The sequence below is a fragment of the Globicephala melas genome, chromosome 10 (genome assembly GCF_963455315.2).
Source record: "Globicephala melas chromosome 10, mGloMel1.2, whole genome shotgun sequence".
In the NCBI taxonomy this organism is placed as follows: Eukaryota; Metazoa; Chordata; class Mammalia; order Artiodactyla; family Delphinidae; genus Globicephala; species Globicephala melas.
Genome location: NC_083323.1, coordinates 26,802,664 through 26,820,178, shown reverse-complemented (window position 1 = coordinate 26,820,178; position 17,515 = coordinate 26,802,664). Strand labels below are relative to the sequence as shown.

Here is a 17,515-nt window from a genome sequence, read left to right as displayed (position 1 = left end):
GAGATAAAATATAATCATTTAAGTTAAGCACCTGGCATACAGTATATGTACAGTAATAATGTGGTAATGATAATTATTAACATTGTCTCCTACTCATAGTTTTTCTCTTATTCTTTTAGAAGCATCTTTTTTTTTTTTTTTTTTTTGACTGTGCCACTTGGCTTGTGGCATCTCAGTTCCCCGACCAGGGACTGAACCTGGGCCATGGCAGTGAAAGTGCCAAATCCTAACCACTAGACCACCAGGGAACTCCCTGAAGCATCTTTTCTTAACTAGGCTCTTTTTTTTTTTGCGGTACGCGGGCCTCTCACTGTTGTGGCCTCTCCCGCTGCGGCCTCTCCCGCTGCGGGCACAGGCTCCGGACGCACAGGCTCAGCGGCCATGGCTCACGGGCCCAGCCACTCTGCAGCATGTGGGATCCTCCCGGACCGGGGCACGAACCCGTGTCCCCTGCATCGGCAGGCGGACTCTCAACCACTGTGCCACCGGGGAAGCCCAACTAGGCTCTTTTGAGGTATAATTTACATACTTCAAATTTACCAGTTTTAAGTATACAACTTCATGAGGGTTTTTGTTTTTTTTTTTTAAATTTTATTTTTGTCTGTGTTGGGTTTTTGTTGCGGCGCGCGGGCTTCGCATTGCAGTGGCTTCTCTTATTGCGGAGCATGGCGCGCAGGCTTCAGTAGTTGTGGCGCACGGGCTTAGTTGCTCCGCAGCATGTGGGATCTGCCCAGGCCAGGGCTCGAACCCGTGTCCCCTGCATTGGCAGGTGGATTCTTAACCACTGTGCCACCAGGGAAGCCCTTTTTTTTTTTTTTAATTTATTTATTTTATTTATTTTTGGCTGCGTTGGATACAACTTCATGAGTTTTGACAAATGTTTTAAGTAAAGCATTCACCAGTTTAAGTACACAGTTCGATGCGTTTTAACAAATGTATACAGTTGTATAATTGTTACCGAAAATGGGGGTCCAGCTACTTGCCACTCAAAAGCCAATAAAGAGGCAAGGTTGGTGGAAAGGAAAGTTTGCTTTATTTTGGAGGCTGGCACCCAAGGTGGGGGTGGTTTACTGCTGCCTGTCCAAAGGCTGAGCCCCCCACTGACTATTAGTGGGCAAAAGCTTTTATAGACAGAGGGAGGGAGCTAGATGCAGAAACAGCACAGTCAGCTCTGACAGTCATCTTGAAATTGGTTATCAGTGGTCTGGCCAGCATCATTTTGATTGTTTTAAGTACAGTTAATCTTCAGTTCCAGGGTTGGTTTGTTCCCATTTCTTTGAGTCCAGCTCTCGGAATTGTGGCAGCTTATGTCATGGCTACAGTCTGGTCATCATCTAATTAACTTCTTCCTCCTGGTGGGGGTTTCAGTATCTATAAGACAGCTCACAGGATACAGCTCAGAATATTATCTACATCCCTTGAAGAGGAACTAAAGGTCCTAGACTATGCTTAATGACTAAACTTGTCTTGTTGGGCTGTTAGTCTTGTTGGGCTGTTTTCCTTTGTTTATGCATTTTCTCACTTCTCTGATTAAACTTATTCATTGGCTAAAGTTTTTCCACAGACATAAGGCAGGCTGAGGACATGGGGGGCAAGGACCATAGCATCCTGCTACGTTTCATAATCAGTACTACAATCATAAATATAGACTAGTCTCATAACGCCAGAAAGTTCTTCCATGCCCTTTTGCAGTCAGTTCCCTTCCTATAACCCTCACCCTGGGCAATTACTTCTCTGCTTTCTATCACTTTCTAGAATTTCATGGATTTCTAGAATTTCATGTTTTACCCTTTCTAGAATTTCATGTAAATGGAATTATACAGTACATAACCTTTTGTGTCTCACTTATTTCACTATGTACAATGCTTTCAAGATTCATCCATGTTGTTGTGTATACCAGTAGTTTGTCCCTTTTTACTCTGAGTAGTATTCCCTTGTATGGATAGACCACAGTTTGTTTATTAACCAGTTGGACATTTTGGGTTCTTTCCAGTTTGTTGGCTGTAAATAAAGCTGCATAAACATTCAAGTACAAGTCATTGTATGGACATGTTTTTATTTCTCTTCAGTAAATATCTAAGGGTAGGATTACTTGGTCATGTGATAAGGACATGTTTAAATTCATGAGCCACAGTTAAAGTGGCTGAACCATTTTACATTCCCACTTAGCAGTGTGAGAGTTCTAGTTGCTCTACATCCTTCCCAACACTTGATATCATCAGTTTTTAAAATTTCAATCATTCTGTTGGGTGAGTAGTAGTATTTCATTGTGGTTTTAATTTATGTTGCCCTAATGAATTACTAATCATTTTGAGCATCTTTTCATGTGCTTATTGGCAATGCATACATTTGTTTTTTGGTTTTTTTTGTTACTTGGTTAAGTATCTGTACAAATCTTTTGCCTGTTTTTTAAAAAGCAGATTGGTTTTCTTATTAAGGTGTAAAACTTGTGGATCAAAGTCCTTTATGGGACAAATGTTTTGCAAGTATTTTCTCCCTGTCTGTGGCTTGCTTTTTTATGTCCTTAATAGTGTATTTTGAAGATCAGAAGTTTTTAAATTTTGGTGAAGTTCAGTTTACAAATTTTTCAGACTTTTTGCATCCTACTTAAAAAATCTTTGCTTAACCTAAGGTCACTAAGACTTTCTCCTATGTTTTCTTCCCAAAGTTTTAATTTTTATGTATGGTGTGAGGCATAGGTTGGGGATCTTTTTCTTTTTTGCTTATGTATATCCAGTTGTCCCAACACCACTAGTTGAAAGTATTATCTTTCCCCATTAAATTGCCCTAACACCCTTATTGAAACCATATATGTGGGTCCTGGACTCTATTTTGTTCCATTAATATATGTTCGTCTTTGGAATACCACACAGTTTGGGCTATTATAACTAAAGTCTTGAAACCAGGTAGAGTAAGTCTTCTAATTTTGTTCTTTTTTAAAAAATTGTCTTAGCAGTCATAGGTCTTTTGCATTTTCTTACAACTTTTAGAATCAGCTTATCCGTTTCTACAAAAAGCCTGCAGGGATTTTGAAGGAGATTGCATTCAGTCTCTAGATCAATTTCAGGAGAATTGATGTCTTAACAGTATTGAATCGTCCCATCAATTAAAATAGTATATTTCTCCATTATTTAGGTCTTTTAAAAAATATCACTTAACAGTGTTTCATAGTTTGCAGTGTATGAATATTGTACATTTTTTATTAAATTTATCCCAAACATTTTGTATTCTTTATGCTATTGTAAATAGTATTTTTAATTTAAATTTTCAGTGGATTATTATTCATATGTAGAAATACAGTGGATTCTTGTATATTGACATTGTATCCTGTGATCGTGAGATAATTCTAGTAGCTTTTTTTTTTCAATTTTTTTTTTTATATAGCAGGTTCTTATTAGTTACCTATTTTATACATATTAGTGTATATATTGTCAATCCCAATCTCCCAATTCATCCCACCACCCCCCCACCCGCCCCCGCTTTCCCCCCTTGGTGTCCGTACGTTTGTTCTCCACATCTGTGTCTCTATTTCTGCCTTGCAGACCGGCTCATCGGTACCATTTTTCTAGATTCCACATATATGCATTAATATACGATTTTTGTTTTTCTCTTTCTGACTCACTTCACTCTGTATTGACAGTCTCTAGATCCATCCACATCTCTACAAATGACCCAGTTTTGTTCCTTTTTATGGCTGAGTAATATTCCGTTGTACATATGTACCACACCTTCTTTATCCATTCGTCTGTCGATGGGCATTTACGTTGCTTCCATGCCCTGGCTATTGCAAATAGTGCTGCAGTGAACGCTGGGGTGCATGTGTCTTTTTGAATTATGGTTTTCTCTGGGCATATGCCCAGTAGTGGGATTGCTGGGTCATATGATAACTCTATTTTTAGTTACTGAAGGAACCTCCATACTATTCTCCATAGTGGCTGTATCAATTTACATTCCCACCAACAGTGCAAGAGGGTTCTCTTTTCTCCACACCCTCTCCAGCATTTGTTGTTTGTAGATTTTCTGATGATGCCCATTGTAACTGGTGTGAGGTGATACCTCATTGTAGTTTTGATTTGCATTTCTCTAGCCATTAGTGATGTTGAGTAACTTTTCATGTGCCTCTTGGCCATCTGTATGTCTTCCCTGGAGAAATGTCTATTTAGGTCTTTTGCCCATTTTTTTTTTTTTAATTTATTTAGTTTGGCTGTGTTGGGTCTTTGTTGCTGCACGCAGGCTTTCTTTAGTTGCGGTGAGCAGGGACTACTCTTTGTTGCAGTGGGTGGGTTTCTCACTGTAGTGGCTTCTCTTGTTGCAGAGCATGGGCTCTAGCCGTGAGAGCTGCAGTAGTTTTGGCACTTGGTGTCAGTAGTTGTGGCTTGTGGACTTTAGAACGGAGGCTCAGTAGTTGTGGCGCACAGGCTTAGTTGCTCCGCGGCATGTGGGATCTTCCTGGACCAGGGCTCGAACCTGTGTCCCCTGCATTGGCAGGCAGATTCTTAACCACTGCGCCACCAGGGAAGCCCCTTCTGCCCATTTTTTGATTTGGTTTTTTGGTTTTTTAATATTGAGCTGCATGAGCTGTTTATATATTTTGGAGATGAATCCTTTGTCCGTTGATTTGTTTGTAAATATTTTCTCCCATTCTGAGGGTTGTCTTTTCATCTTGTTTATAGTTTCCTTTGCTGTGCAAAAGTTTTTGAGTTTCATTAGGTCCCATTTGTTTATTTTTCTTTTTATTTCCATTAATCTAGGAGGTGGGTCAGAAAAGATCTTGCTGTGATTTATGTCAAAGAGTGTTCTTCCTGTGTTTTCCTCTAAGAGTTTTATAGTGTCTGGCCTTACATTTAGGTCTTTAATCCATTTTGAGTTTACTTTTGTGTATGGTGTTAGGGAGTGTTCTAATTTCATTCTTTTACATGTAGCTGTCCAGTTTCCCCAGCACCACTTATTGAAGAGACTGTCTTTTCTCCATTGTATGTCCTTGCCTCCTTTGTCATAGATTAGTTGACCATAGGTGTGTGGGTTTATCTTTGGACTTTCTATCCTGTTCCATTGATCTATATTTCTTTTTTTGTGCCAGTACCATATTGTCTTGATTACTGTAGCTTTGTAGTATAAAGTCCGGGAGGCTGATTGCTCCAGCTCCGTTTTTTTCCCTCAAGATTGCTTTGGCTTCTTGGACTAGGGCTCAAACCCATGTCCCCTGCATTGGCAGGTGGATTCTTAGCCACTGTGCCAGCAGGGAAGCCCATACTTAATGTTTAAAGACCCACTAAAACTGGGAAAAGGGCAATGATGTCCACACTCAACACTTATACTCAACAGTATACTAAAGGTCCTAAGCAGTGCAATAGGACAAGAGAAAGAAATAAAAAGCATTCAGATTGTAAAAGGAGAAGTAAAATTGTCTTTATTCAATGATGGCATGATCATCTATGCAGAAAACTCCTAGGAACATATTAAAAAGCAGCCAAAAGTAAATTAATTAATTAAAAAAAATCATCTAAACATTAACTATGATGTTCAGTATGGGTCTTTTTTTTTTTTTTTAAATAAATTTTATTTATTTATTTATTTTTGGCTGAGTTAGGTCTTCGTTGCTGCGTGTGGGCTTTCTCTAGTTGCGGTGAGCCGGGACTAGCTACTCTTTGTTGCATGCAGGCTTCTCATTGCGGTAGCTTCTCTTGCAGGGCACAGGCTCTAGGCACGCAGGCTTCAGTAGTTGCGGCATGCAAGCTCAGTAGTTGTGGTGCATGGGCTTAGTTGCTCTGCAGCATGTGGGATCTTCCTGGACCGGGGCATGAACCCGTGTCCCCTGCATCGGCAGGCGGACTCTCAACCACTGCGCCACCAGGGAAGCCCTATGGTTTCCTTTGTTGTGTAAAAATTTTTAAGTTTAAAGTGGGTCTTTTTTAATGAATAGAATATAGTTGGATTTTGCTTTTTTATCCAATGTGACTTCTCATTTCAGTGTCAAGTCATCTTAAGTGCATTCTGTTTTGATTTTCAGGACTTTTCACTCTTCCTCTGCCATTTGCCCTTAGCTCACTTTTTTCATGAAATTTAATTTGATTATAGTCACTTTGAATAGCTACCACCCCTATTAGCATAACTATATGCAACTATATTAGATATTAGATATCTGTTATTAGAGATCTGTTAATGTTATATTTGTGGGTAATTTTTTGTTTTCATCGTTTGCTCTCAATTATTCTGTCTTTATCAGGGATGCAGCTTCTGTTTTGTAGTTTACCAGAAGACCTCTAATACAATATCTTTAATACAATGTATGTGTGTTAAGTTACTGTCTGATGGAATATTATCTTACCTAATTATCTTCACAGCTTCTTGAAGGTGTTCAGTTTTTCTTTGAGACCATACTTTATGCTAGTCTTTGGGTTGGTCTGCTGGTAAATTTTCCAGTGATTCTTGGAAGTTTTATTCCCAGAGTTCAGCTATCAAGTCATGTGGATTTATCTAATTTCCATTTTATCTAGGTAGGTCACCTGTGGATTAAGATGTTCTTCATTATCAAATTCTGAATCAAGGTCAGCAGAGGCTTTATGATCCCAGGGTGTTGCCCACCTCATCCAATCCCAAACCTACCTGCATTTAATTATTGGCCTCACCCAGGGTGGGGTGGACTGAGAGTATATGTAGTATGACTATACAGAATTGATGCTGAAATAGTCTAGTAGGCAATAAGCACTGGAGATTAGATTATCTCAAGTCTGGAGATCGAAGGTTAAAATTGTTACCACTAAATTTATGATTTGGATATTACTGTTTCCTAATCCTGGTGATCCTGTTTGCTTTAGGATGGCAATTCAAAGAGTCTTCTTAGATTTAGGCTTTATACTGAAACTGGATACTAGAACTATTTGAATTTTTAGTGTGAGAGATTAGTGGTGAGGAAATCCAGGACATTGGGCTTGAGGTTAAATTGAACTTTTAGTTCCCTGCTCTCTGCCTTTGCCTGAATGACTATTTTTATATTCAGTTGTGCAAAGGTTGGTTTAAAAAAATAGCATCTGTAACCATGAGGCTCCTGCTACTTCCTGTTTGATGATATTACAGGTGATGAAAACAAATTAAACTAACTTAGCCACTACATTATAATTTACCTGAAGTAATGGGGCTTCGAACATATTCTTTGAAAGGTGCTCCTTATGCAAATCAATTTTTTTGTATTCCTGTAGCAATTTGCATTAGGTAGCTCCTCTGTAAATAGTTGCTGGGGACATGATTCTGAGTTGTTTTGCCCTTCTCTGCAACCCCTGAGGTATCTCCTGTTGGCCTCTAGTGTTGCCAGTACTCAGGAAGCAGGACATATCAGTGCTTCACTTGCCAGCATCTGTGTACAAGCTCTTTTTCCTTTTTTCAGTCTTCCTCAATTGGCATGAAAAAAATAAAAAAGTCAGTGGAGCATTCCTTCCATTATAATTCTTTGCAAAATACATCATTTTAGCAATATGGCAGAGTTCCTAATGGTTTTGTTTGAGTTTTCCATTGTTTTTCTCATTAATTCAACCTTAATAAGTTTGTTGAAACTCTGTTTATGTACCCAAAGTTCATATACTATCTTGGTTTCTCTTGCTGATTCCATTTCATTTCCCTTATCTCTAAATTTAGGAGTTTCCCAAGGATCAGTCCTTGGTTCTCTTCTCTTTTCTCTCCCATTCCCTAAGACAGTGATCTCATCCAGTCTCATGGCTTTAAATACCATCTGCATTGGCTCCCAAATCTATCTCTTCCTGTCCCTTCACCTCCAGACCTGTATATCCATGGGCCTACTTGTCTAACGGACATCCCTAACTTAATGTGTCTCTAACTGAGCTTTTCGTGGTCCCTCACAAACCAGCTTCTTTTGCAGCCTTCCCTGTCTCAGTTAATGCGAGTTCCATTGTTCTAGCTGCTTGGGCCAGAAACCTTGGTGCCATTTTTGACTTTTCTCTTTGTCTCATACCCAACATCTGGTCTATAAGCAAACCCTGTTGGCTCTATCTCCAAAATGTATCCGTATTTGACCATTTATCACCATTCCCTCTGCCATCATCCTGGTACACGCCACCATCTTTTGCCTGGTTCATAGAAGTGGCTTTCTAACTGGTCTCCCTACTTCTGCCTTTGCTTCCCTGTGGTCTGTTCTTAGCACACAGCCAGAGTAATCCTGTTAAAAATTCCACTAGTTCTTATAATTTTTCTGTTGAAAACCCTCCAACAGCTTTCCATCTCATTTAGAGAAAAGCTATAGGCCTTAACTATTATCTACTAGAACCTATGTGATCTGACCCTCTTTTACCTTTCCACTCTCATTTCCTACTATTCTCTTCTTTCTTCACTCTGTTCCAGCCACATGACCTCTCTTCTGTTCCTTGAACATGCCCTTCCTTCTACCTCAGAGCCCTTATACCTGCTGTTTACTCTATATAGAATACTTTTTCCTGCTGATACCAGCAAAGATAGCTGTCTTACTTATTTTGCGTTTTTACTCACTGAAGCCTTCCCTGGTCAACTTGTTTATCTTGTTTTTCTGTCTAATACACTGGAATGTAATCTCCATGAGGGTGGGGATTTTGTCATGTTTTGTGTACCACAGAAACCTTAGCGCCTAAAATTGGTGCCTGGCATGAGGTAGATGCTCCACACCTTTAAAATGAATGAATAAATGAATGAGCGAATGATTCTGATTTTCATAATATCTCTTAAAAAAGAAAATAGCTAACATAACTCCACTAAATGTAAAGTTATGTTGAAAGAAAGAAGGATGGAAGGATTGAAAGAAGTCTGGATAGAAAGTAAGAAGGATCTGGAAAGTAATTCTAAATTTCTGAAATATAAAGCAATTCTATAAATGTATGAATAGCTGCACGACTTTATTTAAAGGACTACTTTAATATTTTTCCATGGAGGCAACAAAAATTAGCTACCACCATGAGTAGGAGACATTTGAACATCTAGCTGCATTGTGAACCAGGAGGTGAAGTTCTGTCTTGGACTAAGAACTGTAGACAGATCTTTCAGATATCACTGAGTCATTGTGTAATTTAAGAAGGGTAACAATATGTTTTGGTTTCCCAGGGACAGTCTCAGTTTAACTCTTTTGTTAATTATTAATAGAGTGGGTTTTTATTCTTTAAAGGATCCCAGTTTGGATGATAAGTTATAAGGGCACCCTAAAATTCAGGTGCTTGCTTCTGAGTGATTATAGCATATATTGACATTCATGCATGATAAGAAATCTGTAAATGCTATTTAACATTTATTGAGCATATTTCAGAGCTCGACTTTGTTAGGTTTAGGGCTATCAGGGTCTCAGGCATTTTCAGTCAGTCTTGGGTAGTGAAAATGGTTGAGCATTGTAAGCTGAATCACATTTTTATAGGATAATGCTTAGATTTTTAGGGCCACAGACTTCATTGAGAATCTGATGAAACCTATGAATCCACTTCCCAGAAAAACACATATACAAAATTTTTATAAATAATTTCAGTAAGTTTGTGACTTCCCAAACCCCCCTATTCTGGTATCTAACTGCTTTGAGAGAACACCTTTCAGGGATACTATTGCACTAGTAAAACCTTGATTATCTGGCACATAACTGGAACCCTTAAGAAAACCGTAATTTTCTCAATGCCAATATAAGTACATGTAGAAATGTTTATTTAGATAATTGATATTATGCTATATGTATTATTCTACAGCTTAGGGTTCCATGTTAGTATATATAGATATGCTTCATTTTTTTAAGTTAATTTCTGTATTTTGCAATTTGTCAAAAAATCAATATCAAAAAACAGTGTATAGGAAAGTTGCGTTATGAAACCTTAAGATAAGCAAAAAATACTGAAGATCATCTTTTTTTTTTAATTCATTTATTTATTTAATTGGTTGCACCAGGTCTTAGTTGCTGCAGGTGCGCTCCTTAGTTGCGGCTCGCTGGCTCCTTAGTTGCAGCACGTGGGCTCCTTAGTTGTAGCATGTGGGCTCCTTAGTTGTGGCATGTGAATCTTAGTTGCAGCATACATGTGGGATCTAGTTCCCCGACCAGGGATCGAACCCAGGCCCCCTGCATTGGGAGCACAGAGTCTTATCCACTGCAGCACCAGGGAAGTCCCCCCAGATCATCTTAATCAGAACAACGAAAGAGCATAAGAACATGTCTTATCATTTATGGTGTAGAGATCTTTACAGTGAATGTCCACACTAGCAAAAAAAGTTAAAAATTAGCTCAGACCAACTTGCAAGATTCTGGCCTTAAGGGAATTTTTGAAGAGAATTCATCACCGAAAGCAAATGTACTCTGTGCAGACATTTTCTTAACTCAATAAAGAAAATAAGGAAATGTTGAGAAGAAGAAAGAGTTCTTCATGGCGAAATCACTTAGTCACTGCTAACAATGCATTTTATTTCTCTTTTTCTTTCTATACATAAATTTTATTAGTTTGCATAAATTTTTACATGGTTTTAATCTTTATTAGTTCACATAAATTTTTACATGGTTTTTTATCATACTGTATATATAAATTTGCATCCTGTATCATCCCTTTCCCCATTAATATTTTAATATTAAAATAGTTAATATTTTAACTGCTTACTTATTGCTTTAGGATAGATTTCCAGAAGAGGAATTACTAGGTCAAAAATTATGATTATTAAAAAAAATTTTTTTAAGTATTGCCACACTGTTTTTCAAAAGTGTTATACTGATTAATACTTTAAGCAGTTGGGTCTGATATTACTTGCTTCACCATACTCATACTTGGATTGTGCATTATAATTTTTAAAATATTTGTGATTGCAAAAAAAAGTAAAAACGTTTCTCACTGTTTTAATTTGCATTTCTTCCATTTTTGTGATATTGCACATTTTTCCATATACATATTACTAATCGTATTTTATTATAAAAACATGATCTTGCAGCTTTAGAGGCCTCCATATTCATCCCCTTTTGAATAAAACTTTAATAGAGCACGTTCTGCATGTTCACAGTGTTTAATGAACAGTCATCCAGATTGCCGTATTGAAACTACCTCAAGATCTGAAAAAAAGACTTTCCAAATGCTTAATTAATAGAAGACAATTTTCACAGCAGGAAAATGTGACTTATTATTAAGAAGTATCTTCTACCTGAGGTGTGTCTAACTGTGTGTGTGTGTGTGTGTGTGTGTATTAGGTTTCACTGATTTTTTTGAATACCAGTAAACAGCAGGGTAATAGAAATTTGATATTTCTATCAGAAACAGTTAACTTGTATTAAAATAATCTTATCTTAAATATTTTCTTCTTTTCAAGGTATCATAGACGTCGTAGGAAACTGAATCCTCCAAAAGACAGATGATATTGAGGTTTTCAGGAATCAAAGAGAAATGTTATCCTGCGTCTCATTTGCCATTTGAGAAAATACAAATTGCGTATATTCATTAATACGTTATATAGTAAAATAATAAAATGTCTTCTCATATATTAGAATGTGTATTTCTTTATATATATTAAGTAGTTCTGGATTTCACATTCTTATTTACGGAAGCCTATTTTTATTTTCCTTTTGAGTTATTAAAGTCTACTATTTATTTTTATGCGCCTGGTATGATTAAGTACTTTTACATTATCAGCCAAATAGTAGTATAAATATGATGAATAAAAACGTGCATGATTCTCCTGAAGAGTTTTAAACTGCCTTTGAAAAGAAACTCATGAGATCCACACAGAAAATAGATGTTACAATGTTTCCGTTTTTGTGGCTCTAGGAAATAGTTACATTTTAATCAGTTTCTACTACCTGCTAGGTCTTTAGTTTACATTATTATTAAATTCTCACAATAATCCTTTGAAGAAGGTGCATCATCCCCATTTTACAGATAAGGCTAAGTGACTTGAAGCCTACCTACCTAGCAAGTGGGAGAGCCAGGATCCAAACTGTCCAGAGCCTTTTTTACAAGGCATCACTATGACAAGAGGTGTTTTCTTTCACCCAAGAATGTGCTTTCCTAGAAAGAATATTGTATTATTCATTTTGAGATTTTTTTTCTGGCTGTCTTAAAAATTATGCTTGCTTCAGAGCACATACAACTCTGTGATTAAAATGTTAATATTACTAAAGTAGTCTTACAAAGTGTTAATAGTCTATTCTGTTGATTATCCCTACCAGCTTATATATGATGCTTAATAGCATTGATGCCCCTGTGATTTCTATTTAGGAGGTGAGGAGTCTTTATTAAGAAGGTGAAAAGGTGCTTTATTCAAACTTGTGCAATATTTGTGATATTTTAAAATTTGGTGTGAAAAATGATTTCACATTCAAAGTCTATTGCTTAATCTAGTTCTTTGAATAGAGGAAGGTGAAGGGTCAAGTGTTGAGTAAAATGTAAGGAATAGTGAATAGGAAAGAGTAAAGAAAATAATAATGGCCACCCTCTATTACAGAAAGGAAGTGTTTTTAAGTGGTTTATGCTCTTTTCATTAATATATTATTCATTTGGGGGGAAAGATCAAAGGAAAAACAAGTCAATAGAGTTGGATAATCAGAAATATTAACTGGCTGTGTTTGGTGACATAGCTTCGAAAATAGTTTTTTTCTGGTTGATTTATATCCAGATTTTTACAAAGATTGAGATATGCCATGTTATAAAAGTAGGAAGAATAAAAACTAAATTAATTAAATAACAAATTTTCTTCTAAGTACAAGGATCTACTAAATAGAGATTGTTCAATTGTAAGATGCCCAAACCACACATTCACATGTCAGTGCTTTGGAGAATTAAGTTAGTTCTTGTTGTACTGGAAATATATTACATTGTAGTTAACATTGTAGTTCCTGGAATTTTGGTCTTCATGAGTTGCTGAATAAGTACGTATTTCATCACCACTATCACTTCCCCTCTGCTTCTCCACCTCAGAGGAGTAACCTATTATCCACTATCACTAACACTTTGTGAAAGGTCAGTTTGTTTTTTTCAGAAATTTAAAAAGTACATAAAGTCTGATGGTTCTTTAAATGGAATAAATTTAGCTTCATGAAAATCTTACTACCCTGTTCTTACTCTCATATTTCTTTCCATTGGTGCGGGGGATTAACACACTTCAAATTGATAAAAAGCATTGTCAGTGAAACCACCAGAGGGCACTCTCACATAGGGTTTAATTTGAACATTCCTCAACCAAAGGATAGTGACTTAACAGTCAACAGACAATTTGTGGATTTCTTTAGGTAAGAATGACTAGTAGAGTAAATGACGTAGTGAAATTAAGTGAGGCCATTATTGTATTCATTCTATCGATCTAGTCATTAAGCATTTATTGAACCCCTACTACATATGGAGAGGCATTATACTTTTTGGCAGGCCAATAACAAAAAATAGGCCCTTCTTAAGGAGCATAGTATCTACTTAACTAGTATCTATTGAGCTACTTAACTTTTCTAATGACGTTGCTTTTTCTTTTTTTTAAATTAATTAATCTTTGGCTGCGTTGGGTCTTTGTTGCTGTGCACGGGCTTTCTCTAGTTGCAGCGATGGGGGCTACATTTTGTAGCGTTGCGCGGTCTTCTCCTCGCGGTGGCTTCTCTTGTTGCAGAGCACGGGCTCTAGGCACACGGGCTTCAGTAGTTCTGGCACACGGGCTCAGTAGTTGTGGCTCGTGGGCTCTAGAGCACAGGCTTAATAGTTGTGGCACACGGATCCAGCCACTCCTCAGCATGTGGAATCTTCCTGGACCAGGGATCGAACCCGCGTCCCCTGCACTGGCAGGTGGATTCCTAACCACTGCACCACCAGGGAAGTCCAACGTTGCTTTTTAAGCATGAGTATAATGCATCATTATTTTTTTAAATTAGAGACTAAATAAATAGAAAATAAAATTACCCATAATTGCCCCAGCTAAAGATAACACTAACATTTTTGCTACCTTTCTTTCTTGTTATTTTGCTGCATAAATATATTTCAAAAAAATTATATTTATTATGCATGTTGTTTTATAACTTGCTTTTTCACTTAATATCATAAATTTTTTTTTGCCATATCAGTAAATACTCTCATTTAATGGATTCATATTATTTTATAATGTAGATTGTCATAATTAACTCCGTACTGTTAGACATAATCGTTGTTTCTGTTTGTTCCCTGTTAGGAAGAACGCTCTTATTAACATCCTGGTAGATACTTTTTATTGAAAGCCGTTTTAATTTTTAAAAATTTTATTCTAATATAGTTGATTTACAATGTGTTAGTTTCAGGTGTACAGCAAAGTGAATCAGTTATACATATATATATATATATATATCCATTCTTTTTCAGATTCTTTTCCTATATAGGTTATTACAGAATATTGAGAAGAGTTCCCTGTGCTATACAGTAGGTCCTTGTTAGTTATCTATTTCATATATAGTAGTGTGTATATGTTAATCCCAATCTCCTAATTATCACCTCCCCCCATGTTTCCCCTTTGGTAACCGTAAGTTTGATTTCAAGATCTGTGAGTCTGTTTCTCTTTTGTAAATAAGTTCATTTGTATCATTTTTAAAATTAGATTCTACATATAGATGTGCTATTATATGATATTCTGCTTTCTCTGTCTGACTTCACTTAGCATGGTAATCTCTAGGTCCATCCATGTTGCTGCAAATGGCATTATTTCATTCTTTTTTATGGCTGAGTAAAATTCCATTGTATGTATGTACCACATCTTCTTTATCTGTTCCTCTGTCAGTGGACATTTAGGTTGCTCCCATGTCTTGGCTATTGTAAATAGTGCTGCAGTGAACATTGGGGTGCATGTATCTTTTTGAATTATGTTTTTCCCCAGATACATGACCAGGAGTGGGATTGCTAGATGATATGGTAGTTCTATTTTTAGGTTTTTTTTGTTTGTTTTGTTTTGTTTTGTTTTGTTTGCAGTACGCGGGCTTCTCACTGTTGTGGCCTCTCCCATTGCAGAGCACAGGCTCCAGACGCACAGGCTCAGCGGCCATGGCTCACGGGCCTAGCCACTCCGTGGCACGTGGGATCTTCCCGGACCGGGGCATGAACCTGTGTCCCCTGCATCAGCAGGTGGACTCTCGATCACTGCGCCACCAGGGAAGCCCCTATTTTTAGTTTTTTAAGGAACCTCTGTACTGTTCTCCATAATGGTTGTACAACTTTACATTCCAAGAACAGTGGAGGAGGGTTCCCTTTTCTCCACACCCTCTCCAGCATTTATTGTTTGTAGATTTTTTGATGATGGCCATTCTGACCAGTGTGAGGTGGTACTTCATTGTAGTTTTGATTTGCGTTTCTCTAATAGAGACGTTGAGCTCTTTTTATGTGCCTGTTGGCCATCTGTATTTCTTCTTTGGAGATATGTCTGTTTAGGTCTTCTGCCCATTTTTCGATTGGGTTGTTTGTTTTTTTGTTGTTGTCATTTCTATCCCTTTATTTTTAACCTATATGTGTCTGTATGTTTAAAATAGGTTTCTTGCAGACAGCATATAGTTGGTCTTGTTTTCTGATCCACTCTGACAATGTCTGTCTTTTAATCGGTGCATTTAGACCATTGACATTCAAAGTGATTATTGATACAGTTGGAATACTATCTGCCATATTTGTTACTGTTCTCTATTTGTTGCCCTTGTTCTTATTTTTGTCTTCTACTCTTTTTTGCCTTTGTTTTTTTTTTTTGTTTGTTTGTTTGTTTGCAGTACGCGGGCCTCTCACTGTTGTGGCCTCTCTCGTTGCGGAGCACAGGCTCCGGACGCGCAGGCTCAGCAGCCATGGCTCACAGGCCCAGCTGCTCCGCAGCATGTGGGATCCTCGCGGACTGGGGCATGAACCCACATCCCCTGCATCGGCAGGCAGACTCTCAACCACTGCGCCACCAGGGAAGCCCTTGCCTTTGGTTTTAAATAATAATTTTATATGATCCTGTTTTCTCTTAGCATATTTCTCATACTTCTTTTTTTTTAGACCTTTTATAGTGATTGCCGTAGAGCTTGCAATACATATTTGCAACTAAGCCAAGTCCACCCCATACTGCTGGATTATTTTGTTATTATAAGGTTCTTGCACTACCCCATAACCCTATACTGCTTCATGGGTAGTGCAAGAACCTTATAATAACAAAACCCCAATTCCTCCCTTCTATCCCTTATATCATTGCTGTCATTCATTTCTCATACACAAGCATATATATGCATAATCAAATACTTTGTTATTATTTTTATTTATTTATTTATTTTGTTGTGCCGGGTCTTAGTTGCTCCCTGGTGGGCTGCTTAGTTGTGGCTCTCTGGCTCCTTATTTGCAGCACATGGGCTCCTTAATTGCAGCTCTCCGGCTCCTTAGTTGTGGCATGCAAACTCTTAGTTGCAGCCTGCATGTGGAATCTAGTTCCTTGACTGAGGTTTGAACCTGGGCCCCTTGTATTGGGAGCATGGAGTCTTAACCACTGAACTGTCAGGGAAGTTCCAAAAAAAGTTTTTATTTCACCTTCACTTATTCCTTCTCCACTGCTCTTCCTTTCTTTGTGTAGATCTGCATTTCTGACCTATATCATTTTACTTTTCTCTAAAGAACTTCTTTTAGCATTTTTCACAAGGCAGATCTACTGGCAGAAAATTCCCTCAACTTTTGTTTGAGAAAGTATTTATCCTTTACTTTTGAAGGATAATATTGCAGGGTACAGAATTCTAGGTTGGTGGATTTTTTAATCTCAGCATTTTAAATATTTCACTTCATTCTCTTCTTTCTTGCATGGTGTCTGAAGAGAGATCAGATGTAATTCTTTTCTCCATTATACTTGATAAAAGTTTTTAATTAGGCATTTTTGCGTGTGTGTGATTATTTGATAAATGTCCATCTTCCCTAGTAGACTGTAAACTCCATGACTTGCAAAGACCCTCAGTGGCTATGTGTACCACCATGTCCCTAGAGCCTAATATGGCCTGGTACATTCATTGTACCACAAGCATCTTAATATGATTTGTAAAAGAAATTACTCTAGTGCAGAGATTTTAACCTAAGGATTCTGTAAATGGGATTTGAGGTTGGGATTATCTATGAAACTCCTGAAATTGTGTAGAATTTTGAGAATTTTTTGTCTGTGGTTTTTCCTAGGAATAGTTTTTCAGCAGTTCCTTAAAGACTATGTCACATTATGCTCTAGTTCTTATTTGCCTGCAGCTAAGCACATAGTAACATTAGTACTGGAATGATACTGATATGCCTGAAAGAAAGTGTGGTTTCCACATATTCTCAGAAGCAACCTTAATTAGATTCCAGCATTTTTAAGAAAAGAGGAAAACAAGACATCATGTGCCTTCATTTTGGATGGGATAATTCCATCAAGGAATATTTTTCCAGTTTCAGATGTGTATTTGGAAATGAGTCAGCTTGGATATCAGTGCATAAACACAAGAAGTTAGCAAACCATTTCTTTTGCTGAAGGCATAAATAAATGTCTCCATTGCTTATAGTCAAAGGGAATGATTTCTTAGATTTTTTTTCCACGGAAGTTCAAAATTACTTGCTAATATTTTTAC

At 37.4% G+C, this 17,515-nt stretch overlaps 1 protein-coding gene across 5 annotated transcripts in view; it reads left to right on the top strand.

The window, feature by feature from the left end:
• MRPL42 (mitochondrial ribosomal protein L42) overlaps positions 1-13,010 on the top strand; it is a 44,679-nt gene extending 31,669 nt beyond the window's left edge. For 3 of the 5 annotated variants that reach the window (XM_030856398.3, XM_060307058.2, XM_060307059.2), the window contains one exon: positions 11,296-13,001. In XM_030856398.3, coding sequence (XP_030712258.1) covers positions 11,296-11,341 — 46 coding nt within the window. In that variant the 3' untranslated portion in view covers positions 11,342-13,001. Of the gene's footprint in view, positions 1-10,992; positions 11,258-11,295 lie in introns of those variants that run through there. The other 2 variants (XM_060307060.2, XM_070046537.1) reach the window with 2 other exon arrangements.
• Positions 13,011-17,515: the final 4,505 nt, after the last annotated feature.